General features: G+C 39.0%; 1 protein-coding gene across 1 annotated transcript in view; it reads left to right on the top strand.

Annotated features, from left to right (window-relative positions):
* LOC128679028 (cholesterol transporter ABCA5-like) overlaps nucleotides 1–15,729 on the top strand; it is a 45,707-nt gene that overhangs the window by 24,563 nt on the left and 5,415 nt on the right. Inside the window, exons 11-34 of the mRNA XM_053760965.2 lie at nucleotides 125–266; nucleotides 812–1,042; nucleotides 1,524–1,638; nucleotides 1,797–1,946; nucleotides 2,131–2,298; nucleotides 2,703–2,955; nucleotides 3,318–3,490; nucleotides 3,871–3,969; nucleotides 4,336–4,492; nucleotides 4,776–5,127; nucleotides 5,882–6,068; nucleotides 6,425–6,541; nucleotides 7,604–7,823; nucleotides 8,473–8,560; nucleotides 9,051–9,219; nucleotides 9,703–9,852; nucleotides 10,171–10,386; nucleotides 10,761–10,921; nucleotides 11,420–11,627; nucleotides 12,086–12,177; nucleotides 13,055–13,139; nucleotides 13,704–13,782; nucleotides 14,063–14,183; nucleotides 14,577–14,743. Of these exons, the coding sequence (XP_053616940.1) occupies nucleotides 125–266; nucleotides 812–1,042; nucleotides 1,524–1,638; nucleotides 1,797–1,946; nucleotides 2,131–2,298; nucleotides 2,703–2,955; nucleotides 3,318–3,490; nucleotides 3,871–3,969; nucleotides 4,336–4,492; nucleotides 4,776–5,127; nucleotides 5,882–6,068; nucleotides 6,425–6,541; nucleotides 7,604–7,823; nucleotides 8,473–8,560; nucleotides 9,051–9,219; nucleotides 9,703–9,852; nucleotides 10,171–10,386; nucleotides 10,761–10,921; nucleotides 11,420–11,627; nucleotides 12,086–12,177; nucleotides 13,055–13,139; nucleotides 13,704–13,782; nucleotides 14,063–14,183; nucleotides 14,577–14,743 (3,900 nt within the window). The remainder of the gene's footprint in view (nucleotides 1–124; nucleotides 267–811; nucleotides 1,043–1,523; nucleotides 1,639–1,796; nucleotides 1,947–2,130; nucleotides 2,299–2,702; nucleotides 2,956–3,317; nucleotides 3,491–3,870; nucleotides 3,970–4,335; nucleotides 4,493–4,775; nucleotides 5,128–5,881; nucleotides 6,069–6,424; nucleotides 6,542–7,603; nucleotides 7,824–8,472; nucleotides 8,561–9,050; nucleotides 9,220–9,702; nucleotides 9,853–10,170; nucleotides 10,387–10,760; nucleotides 10,922–11,419; nucleotides 11,628–12,085; nucleotides 12,178–13,054; nucleotides 13,140–13,703; nucleotides 13,783–14,062; nucleotides 14,184–14,576; nucleotides 14,744–15,729) is intronic.

Below are 15,729 nucleotides of genomic sequence, written 5' to 3'. Positions count from 1 at the left end.
GACAGAATTTTTAAATGGTAAATGTGACACAAGCATAATTTTTTTTTAAAAAGGACAATGTATAAATCAAAAAACCATTTGATTTGGTTGTGCTTCGAGTTTCCAAATCTACCGAAATTTCCAGGTGAATACGGCATAAAACAGAAGCCCTGGTTCTGCCTGCTGCCCTCATTCTGGCTGGGCAGTCGGCGGGGGCGAGTGTCCGCCATACACCTCCACTCCAACGGAGAGAGCGGGCAAAACAAGGATATTGAGCCTGTGCCTAGGTGAGGACATGGTTCTGACTTTCGTCCCTCCCATCTCTGGATATCAATATATCATCTGGATATCAATATCCAGAGATGGGAACTTATTGGCAGTTAGTACGCTTGATTCGCTAAGGTAGCGGCTAAAGTTACTTTCGTAATCCATCTTTGAAAAGTCAAAGATTAAAAATATATTATCTCGAGCACCTCCGCGGTTCAAAAAGAAAGTTAAGCCGTTGTTAAAACCCACCAATTCGCATTGGTCATGTCCATGTCTAATTCGCCTTATCCATAAGAGTGCCCCCGTAGTGGGGACATTTAAATAGGTCATGATGACGACGAGTGACCGCCTTGCCTCTTCTTATCCCTGTAATGTTATAATACTTTTGAACAATACCGTTAATGGCACCTACTACTGAAATTGTACCAGTTACGACTCATGGCCATATAGGTCTCTTAAGAAGCCAGGGTAGTTTGATGTAGAATAGGTATCTACTCTAAAGTCTGCAATCTAGAGGAGGCTACAGTTGGCTTTCAATTAATCCAGCGCTGACATTCCTTTAAAGAGAGCTGCAAGACAAAGAAGCCATCAGAATTGTGGGCCTCCAGAAGAGTTTCCGCCACTGCCGAAAGCCTGAAATCAAGGCCATCGACGGCATTGACCTTAGCATCTACGAAGGTCAGATCACAGCGGTCCTGGGTCACAATGGAGCGGGGAAGTCAACGCTTTTCAATATCTTGACTGGTCTTACGTCGCCAACGGCTGGCACAGCTTATGTATATGGCTTGGACGTTAGGTAAGGTCACCACCACTTGACTACTCATTTAATATTTTATTTTTTTTATATAATTTAATAGTAATACAGTCAGTTCAGTTCCACGCTCCTCCTTGCACCTTAAAACTAGGAATACATCTGTATCTCGATTGGTAGAAGGCATTTCGAATGATTCGATATTTATCTAGATAGTTTTCAATTTTTCGGCCATTTGCCCATTATAGGGAACCTATTTATCTGGCGTTGTTACAAATGTACGGCATCATCATATTCCTCACCATATCAAATATCTGGGGTCGATGCAACATGTTCTTTTTCCTGTCATGCTAGCATTTTCTCTCAAATCTTTCATATCATTCGCCAAGCAGTCGATCCATATTTTTTTTGGTAACCCACTGCCACAGCTGCTATATTATTACATTCATTTTCTTCTGAACTTGTAATTGTGATAATATTGATAGTGATAATCATGAAAATTATGATTATTATGATCATTTTTCAGAGATCCCAACGACATGCATGAGATTCGGCAGATGATTGGCGTGTGCCCACAACAAGACGTGTTGTTTGATCTCCTCTCAGTTAAGGAGCATCTTCAGTTCTTCGCTGCTGTCAAGGTTAGTCATAGAAAAAAAATATTAATGAGAAACTAGTCCTTTTTCTCATCAATTTATAGAGTGAACTTATAAAGCATTAAATTACTTACACACATTTAAGATATGATGAGAAAAAGGACTACTTTCTCAATAATCTTTTGTCAATTGTCTTTATCCAGGGCATACCTCGCAAACGCGTTCCCGACGAGATCCACAAGTCCTTGTCAGACGTGGGTTTGCTGGAGCAGGCGGGGGTGTTCGCCAAGCATCTATCAGGGGGGCAGAAGAGGAAGCTGAGTATAGCCATCGCGTTTATTGGAGATCCTAAGGTACTGCTCTTCTATTGAATGCAGATGCTTATACAATAATTTGTCACTCTTTAATCTTAGTTTAGTTCAACTCAATTCCTCTATAGACACCATTTAATCTAATCGGTGCGGAGGTTTAAGTTAACGTCAATGATGACTGAACTATGAACTATGTAACTGAGGCTTAGTTAATACTATTTAACAGATAATAATCCTGGACGAACCAACGGCTGGAGTGGACCCGGTATCAAGGAGGCAGACTTGGAGGATCCTGCAGAGGGCCAAGAGAGGAAAGGTGTTGCTGCTCACGACGCACTTCATGGACGAGGCTGACATATTGGGAGATAGGAAGGCTGTTATAAGTAAAGGAAGAGTGAGTAACATATTGATAACTTCAAAAATATTTCAATGGATAAACATTTATAATAATTAAACATTATATTGATTTAAAAAGATTTCATCTCGTAGTCTGGCGGAAAAATATAAGAAATCAACACAAGTATCCCAATCGCACAATAATTTGTAAATTTAAATACGAGGAGACGAGATGAAGAGGAAATGAGTGTTGGCTTCAACAAAAGTGAGCACGCCATCGTGAACAGTCCTCCAAACTACGTTACGTACCTAAACAACACAAGAGATTCAATTCAAATTATTTATTCTACTCCACAATATTTCTAGCGTTATTTTGTTCACAATATAACTGCTGGCTGAACTAAGCAGACCCTGTATCTAAGAATACCAGCCACTTATGCTCTTTACCACATAAATTCCCAGGTCCGCTGCGCAGGCACCTCCCTATTCCTGAAGAACAAGTTCGGCATCGGCTACCACCTCACGCTGGTGCTGGACGGCGCGTGCCGCGAGCACCAGATCACGCGCATGGTGCGCGGTCACGTGCCGCGCGCGGAGAAGGCCCGGAGACATGGGAGAGAACTGTCGTATATATTGCCCCACTACGCTGTGCACCTCTTTCCGCCGCTGTTCCATGCGATCGAGCATGAGATCAAGGAGAAGACTAATAGACTTGGTAAGATGCTCGCAATGTTGTATTTGCAATTTTACGTTTTTTGTGATCAGAAAACTTGAATTGAAAAGAAGACGAAGAGGCAAACATTGACACGTGCTTTAGAAAACATAAACCAAACAACCTTTTGTACATTAGAAAACTTGAATAGAAGAAGCGGTAGAATTTGTAACTGACGGCCAGCGTCTTCTTAAGATTTGTATGTACCATCGTTGCTTGTTTGGTGTTTATCTTATTTAAGAGGTCACCATTTAATAACTCTTTAAAAATACTTTGAACTTAGAACTGTTGTTTCTTTCAAAGTTCCTAATACTTTATTGACAATACAAAGGCTATTTACAAAATTCTGTGTCAATTTTCTCTAGGTATAACAAGCTATGGTGTATCAATGACGACGTTAGAAGAGGTGTTCCTCAGTCTAGAAGGAGAGAACGCAGAAGAAACAGAAGCAGTAGAGGGAGTGTCGTCAGTAAAGCTGGTGCGAGCTCGCGCGCTGTCCAGAAGTCTATCGCTACAGAGTAAAACGTTGAGCTATCAGGTAATAACCAGGGAATAAACAAATTACATATAATAAGAGATGTACGGTCGCAGCATAGTCCACCAATCCTCACTCACACACAAGATCGCAAGGAAACACAACTGGAAGGCCCTAATCAAGAAACCACAGCTACTGGTGGTCACAACCCTCAGCCATGAGGATATCACTATGATGACGAGACAAAATATTCACCTTCACATCTCATGTCTAGGGTACAGGATAAAAAGTATTTTGAGTTTTTTTTATATAAACTACTTACCCCAGGGCTGGTTATATATGTACAGATTCAATTGTAGATACATAATTGTGAGAAAAGATTTGGAAGCGACAACATCTCATTCTAGGTAGACAAATAGACAATCATTTTGTCAACGTTTTAGGAGCTGAATGATAAGGAGTCTCAGAAGGCGACGTCTTTGCCGACACCGCCGGCCTCCCACGCTTTACATTCCACCACGCATGGTGTGGAACATGTCAAGGTAATTTATTAACGCTTTTATAATACTGGTATCTGAAAGGTTTCCAAATCTAGTAGAAAATTTGCTGCTTCCTGCGAAATGTATCAATTTTTACGATTTGTGTGCGGTAGCATTTGCTGAAATGGAGTTGCAAAAGTTCACCCGAAACGAACTAAGAAGGTACCTAAAATCATATATATTAAACCAGATTGCAGAGGGTTAACACAAATTTGACTTTCTTTCCTGTCTTTCACAAAAAGATAAAAAAAAGGTGTAACGTGCTATTTTAAAAACAGAAAGCGCAAACTCAAATAGTTCAAATAGCCTATGAAGGTCTAAATTATTTTTTAACATTGACAACATCAAGTTCTGACCTTGTCTCCGCAGGTGACCCCTTCGGCCCCAGTGTCAGTAGATGCCCTAAGCTCAGTTGTGAAGACCCAGCCCTCGTGTTGGCGCACGTTCTGCGCACTGGTCTACATCCGCACTGTGAGGATGATCCGCGACCCTTACAAGCTTTATGTCATGATCTTCATGCCCATTAGTAAGTTGATTCGCGTTTCCTTATTTGAATACAAGAAGGTTGCTGATAACTGTGAGTTTGTGTTATTATCGCGACTTACCTAGTCAAGTAGGTCGTCTCGGTGATATTGAGAAAATAAGTGTAATTAAAATTACAGATCAACAGTAATAAACAATATCTTAAACTAAAAGTTCCCTGGATCCAACGATCTGCGGACTAACGAAACGCGGAAGCGTGCCCAGAAGTATAATTGTCGAGATTGTAACGGTAATTGATAGAATTAACTATATTAATCTTCTTTCAGTATCCTGTGCCCTGGGACTCTACATGAAGTCGCGACAGATCGTCTTTTTCCGGATGCAGCCACTCAAACTAGACCCAAACGCATACGTGAACAAAACTCCAATTGCATTATTCAGCGAGCAATATAACGAGAGGCAGATTTCTGACTTAAGGACATCGTTGGAAACCCTTGGAGCCTACCCTATTGTGGACTTCAATGGGAACTTCTCAAGTCTTCTAGACATGGAGAACTTCGGAGCGTTTAGTCTAAGGGATAGTCCAGTGTCGTTTGCGAAGATTATGGCCTATTACAACAGTACATACACGCACAGTTTGCCTATCATCGTTAATTTGTTGGATAATAGTATATACAGGTAAAACTCCCACAATTTTAATCTCAACTCCATCATTCTTATCATTGTTTTATATTATTTCCTAGTTCTTACTATTCCACTTGTGAATTTTTGCAAATTTTGTCATCGGGACCAATTGAACGTTGTCCACATTATCGTAAAGAGGTGCTTTGCAAGTTCATGTGAAATTGTAACTAACATACCTACCTGAAAAACATTTATGGAAGACAAATTAGATTGTCAGTTGTTGTGAGATGCTGCGACTAATTGACCAGCGAGTCCAACTCGCACTTGACTGTTTTTTAAGTTATTTTAGTCATAAAAGATTTTTTTAAAATATATTAGGACAAATTGAGCTTAATATATTAGGATGAATTGAAATCACAGATTGAGCTAGCCCCAAAGTTGGAAACTTGTGTTATGGGATACTAACTCAACGATACTATATTTTATAACAAATACATATATATATATAAACATATATATATTAACATCCAAGACCCGGGCCAATCAGAAAAAGTTCATTTTCCATCATGACCCGACCGGGGATCGAACCCGGGACCTCTCGGTTCAGTGGCAAGCACTTTACCACTGCGCCACCGAGATCGTAATTTAAATTTAAGGATCAAGTTAAATTTAAGGATTGTCTTAAAAGTCACTATGTGGATAGATATCGTGTATATAGACGTCTTATTTCTACACAAAAGTCTTTTGTGTCTAGTTTATTGTCCACCAAAAGTTGTTAAAGGTTCACTAGATTTCAAATACATTACAGAATAATAATGCAGTCAACCGGGTTGCTAGACAGCTGGAAGCCGATCGAGGTATTAGCCCATCCCTTCCAGCAGACTGAACAGCAAGAAGAGTTCAATCTGGGGAACGTTGTGTGTGCCATTTTTATGGGTATGATCTTCGCGCTGGTGCCCGTCACTTTAGCCGTCGATATTGTGTATGATAGAGAGGTAAGTCAATGGGCTCCTAAGTTTAACAACTGCGGAAGCAGCTGGATAAACGCTAAGACGAGAGAGAGAGATAATATAAACAAGGACATTATATATTAGGAAAAATCACACAGATTGAGCTAGCCCCAAATTAAGTTCGAGACTAACTCAACCATACTATATTTTATAACAAAATACATATATAGATAAACATCCAAGACCCGAGAAAACATCATGACCCGACCGGGGATCGGACCCGGGACCTCTCGGTTCAGAGGCAAGCACTTTACCACTGCGCCACCGTGGTCGTCAAAATTGTAGTAAAATGAGGGTATGAAGTGGAATTTAGCTTGTTGTGCCTTCGTCTTTTATTGCAGATAAAAGCTAAGAACCAGCTTCGCGTCAACGGCCTGTCGATGAGCATGTACTTCCTCACGTACTTCACTATTCTGATCTTCATCATGATCGTCACCAGCGCTGGGGTGCTCGTGTTGGTATGTGACATCATTTGTTGAATTTTTAAAACTATTTTCAAATTATATCGATAAATATAGAATAAACTACGTTCGGTCTCCGTAATAATAATAATGTATAGTCAGAAGAATAGTTTACAGAAGAAACATATAGTAATATACTCGTATATATTTAGTCTAAAGTCACAAGTTATGTTTTATGCCAGCTGTACAATATCACCGAACTCGGACACATGCCGATGCGAATGCGTATACGAATGCTTTTATTTACCGCAATGAAAAACCAGAAGTCTTGGCGCAAAATGTCCTTTTCTTATAATGCCTTTTTCTCGAAATGTCCTTTCTCAGAATGTCCTTTCTTAAAATGTCCTTTTCTCATAATGAATGAATGAATGAAAATATTTATTTCAGACAATGCACAATGTACAACACAAGTCCATATTATATTAGTAAGAGAAGTCTCTTACTAACAATTAAACAACTATGTTAGTATGAATAAAAAAAACTGTTTTAATCTGTTGCTTATCTAAATTGTCATCAAAAACACACAAGGACATTTCGAGAAAAGGACATTATGAGAAAAGGACATTTTAAGAAAAGGACATTTTCAGAAAAGGGCATTTTGAGAAAGGACATTGTGAGAAAAGGACATTTTGCGCCAAGACGAAATACCGAATCCTCCAAAGTTTGGCAAACTTTTTGGCGACAGTGTTGAGCTGGTACTAAATTGTTGTTTTATCTCTGATATCATTATCATCATCAGCCACAAAATAAGTCAGTAACATCGAACGTAGTCATTTATACACAGTTTTATGAAACTAATTTAAAAAAAAACCATATTTATCAAACCGTGTCGACGTGATAAATAAGTATGCGTCGGCCATTTATAATTTTGAAGTCAAAAGAAATTTTCAAGGCGAGTTTAAGCCAACTTCTAAACTAAATTATTTGGACGAAACTTAAAACCTGAAGTTTTTTCTACGGGTCAAACGGGAGGTGATGCAGAACTAGAGAAACGAAACTCCTTCTATAAGGCTTCTGTTTGTTCCATTGTCTGTTGTCTAAAACACCCCTTCTCCCCAGGTAATGGTGAACGACATTCCGAGCTTGACCAACGGCTCTGCGATAATCATGCTCACAGGCCTACTGTTGCTCTACAGCCCGTCCGCCATTTTGTTCAACACGTGTCTGTCCTACATCTTCGACAAAATGGACTCCGCTCAAAGCATTATGCCTAACATCACTACTTGGGTCGGCGTTATACCATTCATTTTGGTCGTTGTCTTGGATACTTTCAAATGGGGTGAGTTGATTTTTTTTATTACAAGCTTTTATTTAACTTGCAATATATGTCAGAGTGGAATCTAGCACCTCAATTTGGAAGCAAATATCTTCAAACATTTTTATAAATTATAAATAATGTCACACAGATTGAGCTAGCCCCAAAGTAAGTTCGAGACTTGTGTTATGGGATACTAACTCGACGATATTATATTTTATAACAAATACATATATAGATAAACATCCAAGACCCGGGCCAATCAGAAAAAGATCATTTTCCATCATGACCCGACAGGGGATCGAACCCGGGACCTCTCGGTTCAGAGGCAAGCACTTTACCACTACGCCACCGAGGTCGTCATTATATACATGTGTAGTTTGGATGACTATGCATTAAACATTCCGATATGTATAACCAGATGGTGTGCCCTGGATTGCCCGTCCAAGGACGTCCTCAACGGCTAATCTGCGGACATGACTTTTGGCTTTGTTTTTTGCATTCATTGCATTAGCAATAAAATCCATATGACAACTATAACAATTAATGTCACAATCAAGTTATATTAAAAAAAAAAACTTATATTGTACCCATTTATTTATTTATTTTCTCAACATTTGATCTTTTACATCATCAATGAATAAAATATATGTTGTGTATTTGTTTGTTTCAGGTAGCGACATAGCCTTCTATCTCCATTTAGTATTTAGTTTCCTGGACGTGATGTACATACCGTATGCTATTATATACTATGTTGATAGGTAAGTTATATTGAAACTATTTATATGTATGATATCTTTTAGCTGACATGTGACTAAAAAGCATATTACAAGTCTGATGATTATGTGAACGACAATAATGTTTGGCCCAAGCATGGTGCAGTATCCTCATAACATATGTAATTGATTTATGACATTATTACGTACGTTTTGTACATTTATATTATATATATATAATTAAAATTTTGACATTTTTAATTTTTTAATGATGTAAACCTATATTTGTTAATTGACGTCCTTGGAGAAAAGGCTGCGGATCCTTCCTAAATCCGTTTCTTCTTCACCTGCGCTTTGGAAGCCAGCAGTAGACTTAGTTTAAGTAATTTTTTGACGTCAATAAGTACTAACTTCAAATGATGCCATTGTTCATTAAAGTCAAAATCCAAGTCCAAGCATTTATTCAGAAAACATGTCTTTACAGACACTTTTCAAGGTCAAATTTAAACAGTTCATTATTTTTTCCAATCTGCAGGGTCTATATGACATGCAATCTTCGCGGTCTGTGCACCACGCCAGCCCTGCCCAGCTACTTCACTGCTGAAGTGTGGGTGTTGATAGTGGCCATGTTGTTACACGTGCCTGTCTGCGGCGCTGCGCTGTTAGCTGCTGACAGGCTGAAGTCTGGAGGCAGGATATGTAAGGTATAACTCTAAGTATAACCCAAAGTCAATTCTGAAATTAAACCTCTACCTTTGAATTATTTTGAATTCTGATTTGTTACTGGCATCTTTTCACTTCATACTTCATGTTCTAAATTAAATAATATTTATCAAAGTCGCTACTAGCATTTCAGAATGAAAATAAATTTCGAAATGACCGATTCAAATACAGAGTCGGCTCTTCAATCAACATAAAATATTGTGGGCATGTTAAAAAGATAAAAAAAAGAGAAAGTTGAGAGTAATAGCGTACCCAAGTAAGAACCTTGTGGCACTCCTACATTTCTAATAGGAATTTACTGCTTTCTTGAGACGATAATGACGAGGCCCATAAAAGATGAAGTTCAGTTATCGAACGGAGCTTTAAATTTAGACGTATTCCTTAAATTTTGTGACATTAATTAAAAAATTAAGTGAATACATTAAATCAAACGCCTTGGTAAATTCTATATCTGTGTCATATAGCGTAAAAAAACCACGTCAGAAGCGAAGTGCGACCTGGAAGCGGAAGCTGGCGGGGAAGCTGGCGAAGACGAGGACGTGAGGAAGGAGCGGCGGCGCGTCACCGGCTTCCTCAACAAGCCGCCGCAGGACGCACCTGTTCTTGTTGTTCATGTGAGTGATACTCTAATACTTTTGCTGAAGATCACATATAAGATCATTATAATCTTATGGACAAATAATGGAAGTTATTCAAATCTTTGATCTGCGTGAATTTGATGCTATCAACTGGAAAACCATAGCCCAAAACAGAAGACTCTGGCGTTCTCTCGTTTCGGAGTGTAAGAGATCAATTTTGGGGTATTTTCGCAATGTCTATATAATCTTATATATATAATGCCTTTCATTTATCAGACATTGTAAACCCTGGTGGTAAGACATAGCGGACTTCATACTAATACAGTCTACACCATGAATTATATACCTCATCAGAATCTGCGCAAAGAGTACAAAGTCCGCGGCACGGGCGACGCCGCCTGCGCATGTTGCGGCAGCGCGCCTCAGCTGCGCGCGCGGCGGGCGGGGCTCGCGCGGCTGTCGCTCGCGGTGCACGGGGGGGAGGTGTTCGGTCTGCTGGGGCACAACGGCGCGGGCAAGACCACCGCCATGAAGATTATTACTGCTGAGGAGAGACCTACCAATGGTGTGGTAAGTTTATTAACTCAAATTCTGATATCTTCCGTCGTCCGTCACTACATCTATATGGAGTCCTGTGTTCGTTACCACCACGAGCAAAAATGTTTGCACTTCAAATATTCATCACTTATTGACTTTAAAATTAACTAAATACTAAGTGAAGGAGACTTGTGATCATTAAGTAATGTTTATTTCTGTGGTTCTGGGTGTCTTGTTTAGTTTCTGTTACGTATTCACCCGAGCCAATATACATTAAGCTTAATGCTTAGTCGTTGAGAATTGTACTTTTACTTCTTTCTTGTTATATCCTCGAGATTGTCACTCTAGATCCAACTCTAAATTGCCACAACCAATGCTGCTATTTCTATAGGTTTGCATGTTCCTAGGTGATGCTGGGGGGTGAGAACATATACGACTCGCAAGCGTCCGCATTCCAGATGCTGGGCTACTGCCCGCAGCACGACGCGCTGTGGAAGAACGTCACCATCCGGGAGCACATCGAGTGCTACGCTGCTATCCGCGGCGTCAGCAAGAACGATACTCCAAGGTAATTGTCCTGAGTCTCTCAATTGAAGTAGACGAGGTCTCCCCCTCCTTATAGTCGTATTTCTTATGGCTGATAGTTGTGGTCATTAAATAGAATGAAATAACTAAATAACACTACGAATTTTTTGGCAATATGGATTGAGTGGTTTGCCATCGCCTTCTCCATTTCACATGCTGGATGATAAATTGTCATTAAGACACATGACTGCTATATTCGAGCTAATGTTATAACACTGATGTTACCTATATGGAAAACTCTTTATTCATAGGTCCCGCTCCAAGAATTTTTTCAGTCATACAAATAATATAATTATTTATTATCAAAAAGAGATCCAAAACGAATTTTCTTTTCTTTCGGAATTACTTATTTTATTATCTCACAGAGTTTCTTTCGAATTTTAAATGTTGATCAAGAATTTGCGAAAATTTCAACATAAATACTAAAAGTTTGACGTCATTGTGATCTATTGAATGACCTATCTCCCTCATTCCACCACAGGATAGTAGACGCGTACCTAAACGGTCTACAAATCATGGAGCACGCGGGCAAGCACGCGGACTCGTGTTCGGGCGGCACACGAAGGAAACTGTCGTTCGCGCTGGCCATGGTGGGGAACCCCAAGGTGGTCCTACTGGACGAGCCGTCCACCGGCATGGACCCGAGGAGCAAGCGGTTCCTGTGGGACACCATCCTGGCCAGCTTCCAGGTTAAAATTTATATTATAATAATAAATGGTCTATGGAAGTCTACCTCTACATACGGACTGAGTGAAAGGAAAAAACGAAGTCTTCAAATAGATTTTAAACCCAAGTTGGCGGAAGCGAGAATATCGTCCACAAACAGATGACCTTTGTTAGGTTCTTCCAATAAAACCATGTACAAGTAACAGTTGTTTATACTTTATGCAAAATTTACTCTACTTTGATATTTGGATGAGTGAGACCGATTAGCTAAACTTGAATTCTCCTGAGTTGACATAATTATCCTCCAAACTTAAAAGTTTTTACCAGTACAGGTGTACTGGTTTGTTCTTAGGTGTTAGGTGTTTGTTGTTAGGTGTTTCTTCTTCTTTTAATTCAGTAAGTTTTATGGAAAGATTTCCGCAAGGAACTCAATAGTAAATAAGTAGTACCTAAGTTATGTAAATCATGATTTTATCTTCAGGGTAAAAAAGGTGCTATTCTGACGACACATTCCATGGAAGAGGCTGATGCTTTATGTTCGAGGGTAGGGATTATGGTTAAAGGTGGTTTGAGGTAAGCAAATATAAATAATATACATTTATATCTAGTGATTATGTCCGAATCCTTTCAGAAACGCTAAAGGCTATAACAAAATTAACTCGTTATTAAACATTTTCCCAAAAATGAACTCGCGATTGTGAACTCACTGTACAAAAGTACTTATTTAAGTAGGTAGTTAACCTTAACTACACTGACACTGAATCTCTCATAATTGTTTGAAACTAACAACAATGTTATTATAATACTGCTGATATAGTTCATGTATAAAGCATCCTATAAAAATAAAACATAAAGTCGTTTTTCCGAATCTAGACCATCACTGGCATCACTATCCCATCCAATTTACATCTGTAAATTGGATGGGATAGGACCATCCAATTTACAGATTAATTTGAATCATGCTTCTTCAAGCTAAAGCTACTACTAGCAATGTTTTCAGTTATAACTTATTGAAACTTCGAAATTAACTCACATTTTTACATACATAACTTCTTGAGACACACGCAGAACATAAAAAGGGGCGTGCCGAACGTGTTTTACAACGATAAAACGTCCCTTTTAAAGTTTTTGAACAATGTTCTGTCTAGAACATGGCGCAGCGGACCCTGCTTAATGTAATGAAAAAACCTACCAGAGGTGTATCGTTTATGGAGGGAATGAGTTTATCCAAACTATATGAGCTCTTTGAGAATAGATTTTTACCTTATAAGTTTATATAAAATTAACGATACTATTATAAATTTTACTACATCTACTATGCATGATTCCAACCTGTGTTAACGAAATAAATGATTCTTGTTTGGATTGTATTTATGGAATCTTTGCTGAAAATATTATCACAGGGTAAAGTTTGCCACAATTTATGTGACCAATAAAGTTATTGTTACAGATGTATTGGTTCGACACAACATTTGAAGAATCTGTATGGTGCTGGTTATACGTTAGAAATGAAAATAGGGCAGAATAACCAGAAGGTATGTGTTAGTATTTACTTTTATGAGATAAAGATGATAGACAAGATAACTTGCGAATGAATTGAACGCGAGATTACGTCAATCATAAGTTAAGTGTCCTAATTGAATTAATTAATTACTTATTTTCCATATTTGTGATTTTATATTTTAACTAGCGGACTCAGCTTCGTACGGGTGCAATATGCAAGCATACGTATAAACATTCCTCTTATAGTACCAGAGTATCTATTAAAAAACCCAACATCGAAGGAGTTAGTTAGGAATGATTGGAGAGTTTTAAAGGGAATGAAGGTATGACAGGGAACAGACAGTTGTGGAAGGAAACAACGTTATGCGCCGACCCCACTTATTATGGGATTTGGTATGGACCAAGAGGAATGAGTAATGTTTATTTATTTTTATGTTTCGTTGCTTTTGTTATGAATTGATGATGAATTGACATTTAATTTAATTGTATCTTTCATATCACGACACAAATTATTTATTTCGTTGTATCTTCAGCGACATTAATTTACTTGTATGTTCATATAAATTAATTCTAACCTAAAAAATTTAATTGTCCAGATGATGGAGCCGGAGTCAATGTCTCCGTCACCGCTTCGTTCTACAGAGAACTCACCGTCACTAGGTGAAGCTGATGAAGGTTAGAATGTTTGTTTATGATTTCATTTGGCTGCTTTATTATATTACAGCTAATAATCCTAAAAGATTGGACACTATGAGTATTTCAATAAGATTCGTTAGCTGTAACAGTATACATTAACGTTTCAAAATTAAATTATGTACCTAATCAAAAGAAACTTTCAATCAGGATGCAATTGTGAAAAACTAAATTTACGTCGGCTGCGTAAGCGAAGGCAGAGATTTATGAGCAACCAACTTAAAATCTCGTCCCCCTTTTGAAAAACATCTCACATTTCCAGTGTCAGGGGTGGGCTCGGTGTGCGCGGAGGGCGAGGGAGAGGCTGAAGTGGAAGCTGTGGATGTGAGCATCCACACACCTCTGGTAGCTGGGACTCCACCTTCCAGACAACATCATCACAGGTATGTTTATCTCATACATTTTGGTCACAAGGAAACTCAAATATTAGCTACTTAGCCACAGGAAAAGGGAGATTCCCGCTCAAAACATTGAGACCTTCACACAGGCACTATTTGACGTAAAGTTTGATAAATGGTATAGTAATCTGAACAAGCTACAAACTTCTGTCATTTCGGAACGACCAATGTGGAAAGATCTTACCTTTAATAATTAGCCCTTGTCATGTCAGAAGAGCGAAATTCGAAGGTTACTTTAGCTGTATGTTTGCTAACTTTGCTAGTCCAACGTTTATGATTGTTCCAATTCGTTGATTGACACTCTGAGCGGTAGAAGCAGCTGGCACCGGTTCCCAGACCAGCACGGAAGGAGTGTTTTACACTATTATACTTTTCCAGAACGGAGTCCAGTGGTGGGGGGCCCAGCGCAGAGGCAGCCATAGCTTTAGTCAGCCAGATCTTCCCTGCAGCCGTGCTGGAAGAAAACTTCGCTGAGAGGCTGGTGTTCTCGGTGCCGCAGTGCTCTGTCTCCAGTCTGGCGAGGTGTTTCCAGCAGATTGAGGATGGTGAGTTATTTTTGCTTTCAATTTTTACCCATGATAAAGTCAAAAGTCCGGCCGACCAGACCACCGGAAAATAATATTATAGATTGGTTATAATACTAAAAACATAAAAGACCAGAGTGCACACTTGGAAAAAATTATATTTACGTGGTTCTTCTCAACGTGTCGACTCGACAAAATTTGCCGTAACAGCATTATATGTGGTATCGTAAAATTCCTTCAGTGCGCAGGTCTTATTTACATTATTTCTTATTGAGTAATGATATTGCAAATGCTGGTGTCAGGTTTTATTCAAGCCTAAGTCATCTGAACTGAAGTCAGTTACGGTACGTAGGTACCAATCCAGTGGCAAGTAGCCGCAAACAGACTAGTGAGTAAGTTGAGAATGGTAATTAAGTTATTACAAGCACTACGCGTGATATTGTGCCAACCATTCCATTAATCTCCCATGTCGTACGTGGTGACTAATTGGCGGTGGTGGGATAAAACAACTGTTCAGACCTCAAGTTGAGACGGGAAGACGGGAAAGGAGCTCTTCAATGAAATTTTGTACTTTCTTGAATTTTAACGGGAATTATTTTATTTTTAATGAATTCGTTACAATGGTATGTGCACCGGTAGATAGAATTGATCGTTGTGACGTTGCTACATAGTTGCCACAGAACATGAAGGCCGGCCGCAGCATTGCTAACGTCAGGATGCTTATGGCAACTCCCACTCCACAATAGACGGCGCTAGCGGTCTTAAACAACCGATAGGCATCTAGAGGATTCTCATAGTAGTCAACTCTGCGCGAGGCTGGCGGACTATCATATTAATAGTCAATCGGAAGCGAATTTTCAAAATTGAAAAGGTTAATTTTTAAGTTGGATGCAGATTGAGATTGATGAATAAGTGTCTCAACCAGAGTTTTCAATAGCACTTCTGTAAGAAAATTAATAAAAAGTCTCGTAAGGTCTTAGGAGCTCTTCTTTACAACAAGCATAAGG

The sequence above is a fragment of the Plodia interpunctella genome, chromosome 21, assembly GCF_027563975.2.
Source record: "Plodia interpunctella isolate USDA-ARS_2022_Savannah chromosome 21, ilPloInte3.2, whole genome shotgun sequence".
NCBI lineage: Eukaryota > Metazoa > Arthropoda > Insecta > Lepidoptera > Pyralidae > Plodia > Plodia interpunctella.
Note: the sequence above shows the minus strand (reverse complement) of the source record. Positions and strands in the feature narration are given on the sequence as shown.